Source organism: Pituophis catenifer, unplaced genomic scaffold, assembly GCF_029215685.1.
Source record: "Pituophis catenifer annectens isolate HBS135680 unplaced genomic scaffold, rPitCat1.0.hap2 SCAF_11, whole genome shotgun sequence".
Taxonomy (NCBI): Eukaryota; Metazoa; Chordata; class Lepidosauria; order Squamata; family Colubridae; genus Pituophis; species Pituophis catenifer.
In genome coordinates, this window is record NW_027256891.1 from 26,525,533 (window position 1) to 26,538,469 (window position 12,937).

General features: G+C 43.8%; 1 protein-coding gene across 1 annotated transcript; it reads right to left on the reverse strand.

Moving 5' to 3' along the window:
• Positions 1–111: 111 nt before the first annotated feature.
• CD40LG (CD40 ligand) lies at positions 112–9,743 on the reverse strand. The gene is made up of 5 exons (XM_070951928.1): positions 9,576–9,743; positions 6,130–6,276; positions 3,733–3,766; positions 2,891–2,947; positions 112–595 (listed from the first exon to the last, which is right to left on the reverse strand). The coding sequence occupies exons 1-5, from the start codon at positions 9,738–9,740 to the stop codon at positions 225–227; spliced, it is 774 nt and encodes a 257-aa protein (XP_070808029.1). The 5' UTR covers positions 9,741–9,743; the 3' UTR covers positions 112–224.
• Positions 9,744–12,937: the final 3,194 nt, after the last annotated feature.

The window sequence follows — 12,937 nt, forward strand, 5'->3', positions numbered from 1 at the left end:
AAACCGGCAGCCCTCAGCCTTTCAACACGTAACAAACCACTGCTATCTTCTCATATTAAGGGCTGCCTATATTTGATAACCTTCAGATATGAACAATTTACCCTCCCCCTCCTGCTTAATAAATTAAATAAAATACATGTATAAAAGAAATGGAACCAAAGAGTTCATAAATATGGTTGGAAGACAGGAGAAGGGATGGCGGGCCACAAAAAAAAGCACCTCTTCTAGGAGAGTTGAATAAGGCCAAAATGGGTGTTCCCATGGGTATAATCTACTCTGGAGATGTCCGTTACATTGACAAAGACGGTGTGGCCGGACTTGAGCTCCACAACCCTGCTCACCTGGATGGACTGCAAGCCACACAGGTCCACTGAAGTGCCGTAAGTCCCCACCCCCTTCAGTAGCAGTTGATCTGTCTCCGACGGCAGGTTGAGATAGACGAGGATGTTGAACGGGGCACGCAGCTCTGACTTGCTGCAGAAGGTGACTTGGGCGTAAATGTAATAGCTCCCGTCTTTGCTAATTGTGATTTTTCCATCCCGGTTGGAGAATGCATCATCCCTCGGGGCGTAGGTTGTATTCTTCCAGTGTAGAACTGTAAGGAGGAAGATGATAGGTTTCATTTACTCCATGCCAGTGTCAACTTACAAAGCTTTCCAGCCCAGCTTCCAAGTTGCCATAAGCAGGAGGTGGGGCGAACTGATGGAGCTGCTTGGCTGAAACTACATTCCACACATGCCTTCCTCCAGATTGTATCCTAGGTTACCAGAGTCAGCAGGAGTGGTAAGGTTTTTACAGCCCGCCAACATAGTCCATTGGAGAATGTGATTTATGCAGGGGTGGGTTCTACTTACCTTTACTACCGGTTCGCAATGGGAGCATGCGCAGATCACCCGTGATGACGCTATGGCGGGCGGGCGGAGCCTCCCGCTGGTTTTACTACCGGTTCTATAGAACCGGACTGAACCGGATTTATGACATGCCCAGGGAGGAGGGGGGAGACAGGGTCATGAGGCCCTGTAAATTACGTAGGGGTCAGAGCTGACTCCATTTGAGTAATTGCCAGAATGTTGCTCCTAATAAATGACTGGATTTCTTTTGAAACTTGGCTCGAGGCTCATGAATTAATTAGGGCATCTTTCGGAAACTTCACATAAGGTAGACCAGATTAAGAAACCAATGCCCTCGAAGCCCATTTTTATTTTTGGGTAAGCTACAAATACATTGGGCTTGGGAATTCTGGGAGTCGAAGTCCACGCATCGTAAAGTTGTCTAGTTTGAAAAGCTTTTTTGAGGGTTTCTTCAACTGAGGAAGGGGGGGCAGCCTGTCAACCCTGAAGCTGACCTGGCTGTGGCCGCTTTCTTTTCTGTAGCTTTTTCTACAAGGATTTTTCTTCACATGGCATCAGGCTTGACGCAGCCTGGAGCTGAAGGGGTTATAGAGATAACTGGGGTTTTGTAGCCAAAACAAAATAGTTTTCTTATGAGCGAAGGACATTCCAACTGCTGGCTGGTCAGAGGAGGAGGAAGAGAAAAGTAACCAGGCAACCAGCCAGCACTCAGATTGGACAATGTGACTTATTGTTTGAGAGAACAGGAAACTTTCACTTTTTAATGAGGTGGAAAACGTGGGAACTCTCAGTGTTGGTTTTCCACCGGTCTGTGCCAAAATGGTATCTCCAAATAAAACTGTTCTTTGAGGAATCAACCTGCGTCGGAGTTCCATTTGCAATGGATGGATTACTTGGAATCCTGACACTCTGCTCTCATAAAGAGCCTTGGTAGTACAGGGGTTTAAGGCACCCTGTTATTAAGCTGATTATTAAGACCAGCTGCCTGCAATTACTGCAGGGTTCGAATCTCGCCAAGGCTCAAGGTTGACTCAGCCTTCCATCCTTTCTAAGGTAGGTGAAATGAGGACCCAGTTTGTGGGGGCAATAAGCTGACTTTGTATAAATATACAAAAAGGATGAAGGCTATTGCTTAGCGCATTGTAAGCCGCCCTGAGTCTTCGGAGAAGGGTGGCATATAAATCAAATTAATAATAATAATTAATAATCATAACAGGATTTTGCAAGTCTGAATGTGCTTCCTCCCCACCCAAGTTCATTTGTGTACTACCCTGTTTCCCCTAAAATAAGACATCCCCTGATAATAAGACCAATCGGGCTTCTGAGCGCATGCACTAAAATAAGCCCCCCCACTTGAAAATAAGCCCTCCCCAAAAATAAGCCCTCCCCGAAAATATTTAAATGCACGCGCAGCTGGTCCCCACCATTTCCTCTGGTTAGGGTTAGGGAGACAGATCTGGAAATCAGGTAAGGCGGCAAGAGGAGCCCTGTCTTGTTCCATACACCCCAAAATAATAAGACATCCCCGAAAATAAGGCCAAGCACTTATTTCGGGGTTCAAAAAAATATAAGACAGGGTCTTATTTTCGGGGAAACAAGGTAGAGAGAGTGCTGTCTGAGCCAGTGGTGAAATCCAATTTTTTTTACTAGCGGTTCTGTGGGCGTGGCTTGGTGGGCGTGGCTTGGTGGGCGTGGCAGGGGAAGGATACTGCAAAATCTCCATTCCCTCCCCACTCCAGGGGAAGGATACTGCAAAATCCCCATTCCCTCCCCACTCCTGGGGGAAAGATACTGCAAAATCTCCATTCCCACCCCACTCTGGGGCCAGCCAGAGGTGGCATTTGCTGGTTCTCCGAACTACTCAAAATTTCCGCTCCTGGTTCTCCAGAACCTGTCAGAACTTGCTGGATTTCACTCGTGGTCTGAGCTGTTTTTTTCAAGTTACTCTCTCTTGGCCTGGGCTCAACCCGCTCTTATCTGACTCGATAGCAACTCTTTCTTCAATTACAAATAACCAGAAAATAAATGTCAATTCTCACTTTTGCTCCGGCTGCTCACACCTGCCAAGTGAATGCTTGCACCTCGATTTGGCTTACCTGCAATTAAAAAAAAAAAACAGCGGTCATTGAAAGCTTTTGATAAAAACGTGTTAGCCAGATATCATGCTATCCGAGTTTTAATTCACAATTTATGAAAAAGCTTCTCCCTTTTAATAAAATTTGTGAGCTGGAAAAGGTGCTACCCAACACTTAATTTTCAATTTATTGGCTAGAATAAGGTTCCTCGCTCGGTTAACCCTTCATTGATGGTCCGGAAAAGAAAAAGGCTCTAGAAACACCAAAAAGAAGGGCTGAAAAATTCAGAAATATGGCACAGCATGGTCCAAATGACCTAATCTCCAAGTGAAGTTTGTGCAGCTAGGCAGTTCCCAGTATTTGCAGAAATGTTCTCCATTGTTTTAGGGCCAAGATGCTGCCAGTAATGTAATAGTACTCATAACCTATTTTCTGGTGCTAGTATTATTATTTCATAGCCTTTTAAAAACTTTTTTTTGTCTTGAACCTATTATGTGTGTGAGAGAGAGAGGTTGTTGGGGGGGAGACAGTGAATGGGAGAGAGGAGAGAGAGGGAGAGGGAGAGGGAGGGAGAGAGAGAGAGAGAAAGAGAAAGAGAGAAAGAGAGAAAGGAAGGAAGGAAGGAAGGAAGAAAGAAAGAAAGAAAGAAAGAAAGAAAGAAAGAAAGAAAGAAAGAAAGAAAGAAAGAAAGAAAGAAAGAAGAAAAAGAGGGAGGGAGGGAGAGAAAAAGAAAGAGAGAGAGGGAGAGAGGGAGAGAGAAAGAGAGAGAGAGAGAGAGAAGCTTTTTCAAAGTTGCAGAAACTTACTTGTTTGCATAGCTGGCAGAATTTGATCTGGAACCTGTAGAAGAAAAAAAAAACGGTTTTATTTATACGATTTAGAGAGCTGTCCATCTCGCACAAGCCACTCTGGTTGAGAGGCAAGGATTAAAAACTCACACACTAAAAGAAAAAAAAAAATCCCACAATATTTATTGAGAAGTTTCCCCAGGTCATTTAATCTCTGCTAAACCTCCATTGAATTTGGCTTTACCATCAGAAGGTAAAAAGGGAAGGGAAGGAAGACTGCGCAAGATTTTAAATAGCTCAAACAATGAAGTGGATTTTTTTTTTCCAGATCAATATGGTGCCGCATTGAATGCAACGATTTAATATATTTATGTGCTCCTTCAATGACGCTGCATTTAGGAATCACAAGCAGGGTTCAAGGTAGAGTAAAGGTAAAGGTTCCCCTCGCACATATGTGCTAGTCGTTCCCGACTCTAGGGGGCGGTGCTCATCTCCGTTTCAAAGCCGAAGAGCCAGCGCTGTCCGAAGACGTCTCCGTGGTCATGTGGCCGGCATGACTCAATGCCAAAGGCGCACCGAACGCTGTTCCCTTCCCACCAAAGGTGGTCCCTATTTTTCTACTTTTTTTTACGTGCTTTCGAACTGCTAGGTTGGCAGAAGCTGGGACAAGTCACGGGAGCTCACCCCGTTACGCGGCACCAGGGATTTGAACCGCTGAACTGCCGACCTTTCGATCGACAAGCTCAGCATCTGAGCCCCCGCGTCCCTATTCAAGTCAAGGTAGAGTAGCCCTGGTTAAAATCATGAAAGTCCTTCTTTTTTTCTTTGCATTTTGGAGACCTTTCCTCCAGTCCCACAGAGAGAGGGAGCAATGCTCTCGGTTCCGTATGAAATAAAATTATAGCCTCATCCGAAATATAGAACCATTTCTGGACCTGGAGCAGAGGAGCTGAGTTAATCCATCCTATTGTCCTGCCTGGGTCTTTGGGGCTACGACCTTTCCTTTTTTTAAAAAAAAGATTCTCTGGGACAGCTCCGGCGGCTTAATTGATTATTCTTGGACGACTTTGGTTTTTGCATGATGAAACTGCTGGGACAGGAAAACCTGTATATCTCACTGCAGTCTCAAAATGAATCTGCAGGCATGAATAAAAAATAGGGTGTGAAAACGCAAATGCGACTTCCAAGAAGACTCGGCGGCCTCTTTGCCACTTTCTTTGCCTATAAAAAAAAGTGGCTTTTTTAAAAAATTCTGTTTGTTTGTTTGTTTCTCCACACTCCTCTTTTAGCATAAGCATCAACTTTTTCTTCCCCCCCCCCCACCTCCTTCGCTTCCTCCCCAGATCTGGCTTACACAACCAGCTTTCTAGATGGGCCGAAACACCAAGTCCCACCTTTTCCAATGGTTAACAGAATAACGGCAGGGACCTTAGAGGTCATGTAGACCAACCCTCTCCTATACCATCCCAGTCAAATGGCTCTCCAGTCTCTTCTTAAAAACCTTCAGTGATGGAGCCACCCACAACTCCTGAAGTCAGGCCTTTCCCCCTGGTTAATGGTTCTCACCAGGGGTGGGCTTCAAAAATTTTAGCCAGGGGTTCTCTGCCCCGTTGCTGGGTGGGCGTGGCCATGGTGGGTGTGGCCTAGTCAGCTTCCTGCACCATGAGGTGGGGCGTTTTTGCCCTCCCCAGGCTCCAAAGGCTTTCCTCAAGTCTCAAGGACAAAATGGCCTCCCCAGGCTCCGGAGGCCCTCTGAAGGCCAGAAACAGGCCTGTTTCCGGCCTTCCCGAACTTCCGGTAGGCCCGTTTTTCACCCTCCCCAAGCCTCCGTGCGTGCCCTGCACTTACCTGCATCCAAAACGGGCCACGTGAGGACTCCTGGGAGGGGCAAGGTGGGCGGGGCCAGCCAGGAGTGGGATTTGGGGGTTCTCCAAACTGCACAGAATCTTAGCTAGAGGTTCTGCCGAACCCCTACGAACTCCCAGCAGCCCCAACCCTGATTCTCACTGTCAAGAAATTTTTCCTTAGTTCTAGGCTGGACCTCTCTTCGATGATAACAGAATAACAGAGTTGGAAGGGACCTTGGAGGTCTTCTAGTCCAACCCCTTGCTCAAGCAGGAGAGCAGTGGTGGGTTGCTCCTGGTTCTGTCCGGTTCTTTAGAACCGGTAGTAAAAGCAGGAGGCTCCGCCCACCCGCCCAGACATCATAATTGACTATTTGCACATGCAAATAGAAGCTTCTGTGCATGCACAGAAGTGTACGCAAGTGCTCCCGTTGCAAACTGGTAGTAAAGGTAAGTAGAACCCACCCCTGCCCTATACTATTTCAGACAAAGGGTTGTCCGTTCACCTTCAAAGCTTGGGACCGAGCAAACAACTTTAGGTCAAACCCGGGCACAGACAATATTCGATCACCTTTTGGAAAGAATCCATCAGTTCTCGGAAGCTGTCTGAAATCTTCGTGCAATCTAGAAAGGAGATCTCCTCCCCCTGCGGTTTCCGACAGCTCTGCACTCGCTTCAGGAACACGTAATCTTCGTGTAACGTCAGCTCGTTGCTCATCTATCAGGGGAAAGCATCACATGTGAGAATTGTGGATGCAACGTTGCATCGGCTCAACAAGTCAAGTGGAACACTTCGTCAAGTGGAAGACTTCGCCCTATCTATCACACATAGATATATCACAGTGGAAGATGATGAAATCGTATTATCTTAGATTCCCACACGATGTCAAAACTAAGGCTGGATTGCAGCTGTAGGGTCAAAATCAGGAAGATGACACAGAAATGGCACTTGTTCCGGTGAACCAGCCACAGTCACAATCAAATTGCCTTCTCCTGGTTCTCCTAGCTGAACATGAGGGTGGAATCCAGATTTGCTCATGATCAATGCGAGGCGTGGCCAACTCCATCCTTCCCTTCTAAATAAGGTTCAAACTGGATCCAGACTAACAGGATGACACCAACTTAATTCTGAGTACACAACTAACTTGCAAAGCTATGGAGGAAATAGTTGCTTGGTGTTGCAAGAGGGCCAATTCTCAGAAACAAGGGGGGGGAGAATTACTGAAGTCAACAAACACTCATCCTACCCCAGTTCCACCCCCCAAACAATTAGGACAGCATCAGAACCCAACCCCCTCTATCAAGGTTTGTTAAGTAGGTTGGCCGGAAGGACAATGACTCAACCGAGTAGCGTATCCTTTTCTGAAGCATTGATGTTGCCCTAAAACAGTTGAGGCCAGGATGACTGACACCACTTCTGAATCTTGATTGTTTTTCCATGTTCCCACCCAATTTGTCATCCAGTCATCTTTACCCTACTTATTTTATTTAGGTCCCGGTTTGATTTTCTTGTTTTTAAAATATTAGTAAGTTGCCCAGGGTCCCTGGGCGATATATATACATTTAATTGTTGGCTGCATAGTCAGACAGATATTTAAACTGGAGCTGATATTTTTGTCCACCTCTCGAGTCCTTCCCTGGGATAGAAAGATGTTGCTTGATAGATGTTGGATAGCGGGATGGAAGCTGTTCTGAGTCAAGCTGCAGTTTTGCAATTGACTAATGGGGATTTTTGTCAATGCCAAGTAAAGCTGCGGTTTTGCAATTGACCGATGGTGATTTTGTCAATGCTGATATGGTGCTCATTGATACGGGTTTATTATTATTTTCCAGTATTTTTATTCAGGATTAAACAGATAAAACAAATACACAAAAAGTAACTATTATGGCTGTGCTTTGGAAAAATCACGGCCTGCCACTAGTTCTAGATTTCATTCTGTTTTGGACCCAGAACATAGCAATAGCGAAAGATGTAAATATTAATAACATGGAAATTATAAACACTGTGCAAACAAATTCAACATTTAAGGCAGCCCTTCCTAAACAAAGATACTACAGATAGGTAAATTGATTGATTGATTGATTGATTATCCTGGAAGAGTTACAACTCCAGAAACCTTGCAGAATACCGCCATAAAAACATGACAAAAAGAACAGAAGATAACTTCAAAAGAGAAACATCAACACACAGTGAAAAGACCAAAAAAACAACAGAAGGAAGGAAGAAGAAGAAAGGAAGGAAGGAAGGAAGGAAGGAAGGAAGGAAGGAAGGAAGGAAGGAGAGAGAGAGAGAGAGAGAGAGAGAGAGAGAGAGAGGAAGTATCTCCCAAACCTTGGGATTGAATTCAAAAGTCTTCCCAATGTGATAACTACGTTTTGCATTGCTACAATGGCGGATGTTAGTTTGAATGTTTCCTAGGTGCTTTTTAGCAAAAGGCAACCAGGCTGTTTTTTTGAGGAAGAATATGGCATTTCTGGTCCAAATGTCGTTTGCTTCCTTTAGCTATGTTTTTACATAGCCTACGAATGATTGATGGAAACAAAAATGGAAAGGTTGATCAATGGGAAAGGTGCCCATTGCACAGGTTCGAACGCCAATCCCTGGTGTCCTTTCCAGAAGGCTCCTGTAGGCAGGGAAGGACGTATATCAGAGTAACAATCAGCTGCCTTTGTGATGGATTAAGTTCATCCACCTAAAACTCTCCCCACGTCCAGCTTCCCACCAAATTGCGTGGTTATATTTTGTTGCTCGATTCTCAGCGTATTTTTTGACCGCCTTTGAAAGACATTTTTTCCTTAGCTGTCTAAGATCGCAGAGGATGTGGCTATGATTGTTTGTTCCTATCAACTATGTTTCCATTACTCTGCAACTTCTCTGCCCTCCGAAAGAAAGAAAGAAAGAAAGAAAGAAAGAAAGAAAGAAAGAAGAAAGAGAAAGAAACAAAGAAAGAGAGAAGGAAGAAGGAAAGAGAGAGAGAAGGAAGAAAAGGAAAAAAGAAGGAAAGAAGGAAAGAGAGAGAAGGAAGAAAAGAAAGAAGGAAGGAAGGAAAGAAAGAAGAAAGAGAAAGAAAGAAAGAAAGAAGGAAAGAAAGAAAGAGAGAGAAGGAAGAAAAGAAAGAAGGAAGGAAGGAAAGAAAGAAAGAAGAAAGAGAAATAAAGAAAAGAAAGAAGGAAGGAAAGAAAGAAGGAAGGAAGGAAAGAGACAGAGAGAAGGAAGAAAAGAAAGAAAGAAGGAAGGAAAGAGAGAGAGAGAGAAAGAAAGAAAGAAAGAAAGAAAGAAAGAAAGAAAGAAAGAAAGAAAGAACAGGAAAGAATCTCCCAGGTCCTTGGGATTGAAGCCAAGGAGGCTGCAGATGAGGGTGAAGCTATTTCCAACTCCGTCTCTTCCCATCCTTGTGAAGCCTCCCTGGCTGGCCATCATTTCTTGAATGAACAAAGTCTCTGGGAGGAACAAACTCCCAAAGTCTTCCCTTAGGAATGAATGGATATGTGGGAAACCAGGGATGCTGGAGATGGACGGAGAAAGGATGAAAGGCAGCCCACTCAGGTACACCTTCCTTGAAGTTAAGAACCCCACAGCACAACCCTCAAATGTTCTCCTTTGAAACTTCTTTGAAAGCAATTTCCCTTCCTTCCATTCAATGGAATCGGAATAATCAAGAGTGACCAATCCATCCATCCATCCATCCATCCATCCATCCATCCATCCATCTGTTAGAGATACACCTATCTTTCCTCCAGGAGCTAAGACAACAGACACAGGACACTTTCTTCCAGTGTGTTCCCTCAAGAGATTGAGGTGTAGCCGAAAAGACTGGTCTAAAATCATTAAACATCCTTCCATTTCTAGATGAGAACTGACATTTGGTCCCCCCCCCCTCCAATCAACACGCTAACCACCGCATTAGAAAGCAGAATAAGCATTTGATACGACATGAATTCAACCTGTGGTCCACTGTAGTTGTCTTCCCACCCATGGAAACCTTGACATCTTCTTTATAAAGAAACCGGGCTTACCTTGTCTAACTTGTTGTGAAGGTGCAAAATATAGAGGACGGTGCCTACAAGGTGAGCAATAACGAAGATAGTGATCACACTCAGGAAGGTCTTCATGGTGACCCTGGACACTGGTTCAGCCGGTGGCATATTTGATGGAGAATAGGGTTGCCTTGGTTCCTCCATGTGCTGTATCTCTACCTCCCGAAGTTCTCGTGCAACTACCATGAAATTTGGGTCTTGCTCTGCGCTGTGAGTGCCAGCCCACAACTTCCTGAGGAACAAACTGCATCTCACACGCTGAGTGGACGTGTTTGTTTGTGTGTGTTTGTGTAGATTAACCTTCCTCTTCCATAACAACAATGAAACAAAATCATCATTTGAACCCCATTTCTGGAGGTTCTGTCAGAAAACCACTCCTGGAGTCCCCTGCGATGAATTCTTTACTCTCTTTTTCACAGTGTCTTCTTTCCTTCTCCTCCTCTTCCCTTCTTCAAAGAGAGGAGGGAGAACAAAATCACAATATAGAGACCATTAAAAGAACATTTTTAAAAAAATCTGATTTAAATCCAAAACCAGAGGTCTCATCTTTTTCTAGAAGAGGGCTCCTCAAAATCTTCAGCTCAGTGACCCTTACCTGAAGCTTCAGATGGTTCATCTATGCCGTCAACATTCATTATATGAAAAAAAAATTGAATATGTTCTATTTTTAAGTCACAGGACTACAAATAATGTCATGGACAACAAGTTAAATATGAGTTAGCAGTGTGCGGCGGCAGCCAAAAAAGCCAATGCAATCCTAAATTGCATTAACAGAGGGATATAATCAAGGGAGGTACTAATACCACTCTGTAAAGCCTTAGTAAGACCAAACCTAGAGTACTGCATCCAGTTTTGGTCATCACACTGTAAAAAAAGATGTGGAGACTGTAGAAAGAGTGCAGAGAAGAGCAACCAGGATGATTAAGGAACTGGGGACTAAAACATATGAAGAACGGTTGCAGGAACTGGGCATGGCTAGTCTAGTGAAGAGAAGGACCAGGGGAGACAAGATAGCAGTCTTCCAATTTTTGAGGGGCTGCCACAGAGAGGAGGGGGTCAAGCTATTCTCCAAAAGCCAGACAAGGAATAATGGATGGAAACTGATCAAGGAGAGATTCAACCTGGAAATAAGGAGAAATTGTCTGACAGTGAGAACAATCAACCCATGGAAGAGAAGTTGCCTTCGGAAGTTGTGGGAGCTTCATCACTTGAGACTTTCAAGAAGAGATTGGACTGCCATTTGTCAGAAATGGTGTAGGGTCTCCTGCTTGGGTGGAGGGTTGGACTAGATGACCTACAAGGTCCCTTCCAACTCTGTTAATCTGTTAATATCTGTTAATAATAACAAGAACAGAAGCGTGCCCATCAACGCTTGGGAGTCATATTGGCCATTTGGGAGTTTTAAAGCATCCGATTAACTTCCCCCTCTGATAATTCTGTCGTGATTTTGATTATGGTTTAAACCAGACACAGAAATAATTGCAGACAATATTCCTCCTCAAGAAAAGAATGACCATGAAAAGCTCTCAAGGTGGACATAGAAGTGAAAGGATCGCTTTCTACCAAAGAACTTCGAATTCTAGTATCTGAAAGGGGCAGGGAACATTTTATTTAAAAAACAAGCAAAATGTTATCAAAACACTGGCAAATATAAAGATAACATTCCTTCGCACAGGAAAATCTACAACATTCAAAGCAGGGGTGGGCTTCAAAAATTTTAGTAAGGGGTTCTCTGCCCGATTGCAGGGTGGGCGTGGCCATGGTGGGCGTGGCCTAGTTGGCCTCCTGCACCACAGCGGGGGGGGGGGGTGTTGCCCTCCCCAGGCTCTGGAGGCTTTCCTCGAGCCTCCGGGAGAGCAAAAATGGCCTCCCCAGGTTCCAGAGGCCCTCTGGAGGCCAGAAACAGCCCCATTTCTGGCCTTCCCGAACTTCCAGTAGGCCCAGTTTTCACCCTCCCCAAGCCTCAGTGTGCGCCCTGCACTTACCTGTCTCCAAAATGGGCCACGTGGGGACTCCTGGGAGGGGAGGGGTGGGTGGGCAGGGCCAGCCAGGAGTGGGATTTGGAGATTCTCCGAACTGCACAGAATCTTAGCTAGAGGTTTTCCCGAACCCCTGCGAACCCCCAGCAGCCACTCACCCCAGTTCAAAGCACAAATCTCATAATTATATCATGTAAGGGAACCATTTTGATAATATAGACTATTTTTTTCACATTGTATTTAGTTGTTGGTTGGTTTAAGGCTGAAGGATGGTAAAACCTGAATCTTGAATTAACACTTTAAAGATCTAATGACCTAAATAGGGAAGGCGAGTTTGTATTTTATTTATGCATTTCCTGCCTCTGTTATTATTATAAATAAGGTGGTGCACATACCCAATACACCTTAATCTTTTAGTTGCTGTGATGAAAGCAAGATTTAATTGGTTAAGGACATATTTACACTTGTTTTAAATATTACTTTCGGTTTGATATATCTTAACTAATAGCTTGTAGGGGATATATACACTTTTTTAACATGCCTACTAATGTCTTAGATTTATCACCTGGGTAACAACTGTGTTAATGCAATAACAAAGGAGTGAAGGTTATATGTTTATTTATTTATTTATTTATTTTATTCAATTTGTATACTGCCCTTCTCCTAGTGGACTCAGGGCGGTGCACAGCCAGAACTAAAACACATACCAATACAAAATTTAAAAATTTTAAAAGAATTACATGACTTTGGCCCAAAATTTAAAATATGTAATATGTTTAAAACATGTAATATGTTCTATTACTTGTTAGTATATTATTGTATTTATTTGTTTCACACTGTTTTTGTTCTTTGTCTTTTCTGGTCATTGGCAGAATCAATCAATCAATTATGGATTGATTGATTGATTGATTCATTCATTCATTCATTCATTTCCCCCTCCTATTTTCTCTTTTTTCTCTGTAATTTTTATTTTTTATACCCTGTTTCCCTGAAAATAAGACATCCCCTGATAATAAACCCAATTGGGTTTTTGAGTGCGTGCGCTAAAATAAGCCTTCTCCTGAATATAAGCCCTCCCCAAAAATATTTAAATGCAGAGCTGGAAATCGGGTAAGATGACAAGAGGAGCCCCATCTTGTTCCACGCGCCCCAAAATAATAAGACCTCCCCAAAAATAAGGCCAAGTGCTTATTTCGGGGCTCAAAAAAAAATAAGACAGTGTCTTATTTTCAGGGAAACACAGTAGTTTCTTCCTGCAGAATTATATTAATTAGAGGACCGTCCTGTCGTGAGAGCGTCTGAGAATGAGTTTCTTTTGCCCTCATTTCAACTGAGCTATTTTTTTCTTGAGGAAGAAGAAAA

Coding starts and splice junctions, on each gene's coding strand:
- CD40LG (XM_070951928.1), bottom strand. CDS start 9,740: ATGGAGGAACCAAGGCAACCCTATTCTCCATCAAATATGCCACCGGCT. Junction 2,948..3,732: donor TCTGCCAGCTATGCAAACAA/GTAAGTTTCTGC, acceptor TTTTAATTGCAG/GTAAGCCAAATCGAGGTGCA. Junction 596..2,890: donor TGTGAGCAGCCGGAGCAAAA/GTGAGAATTGAC, acceptor TCCTCCTTACAG/TTCTACACTGGAAGAATACA.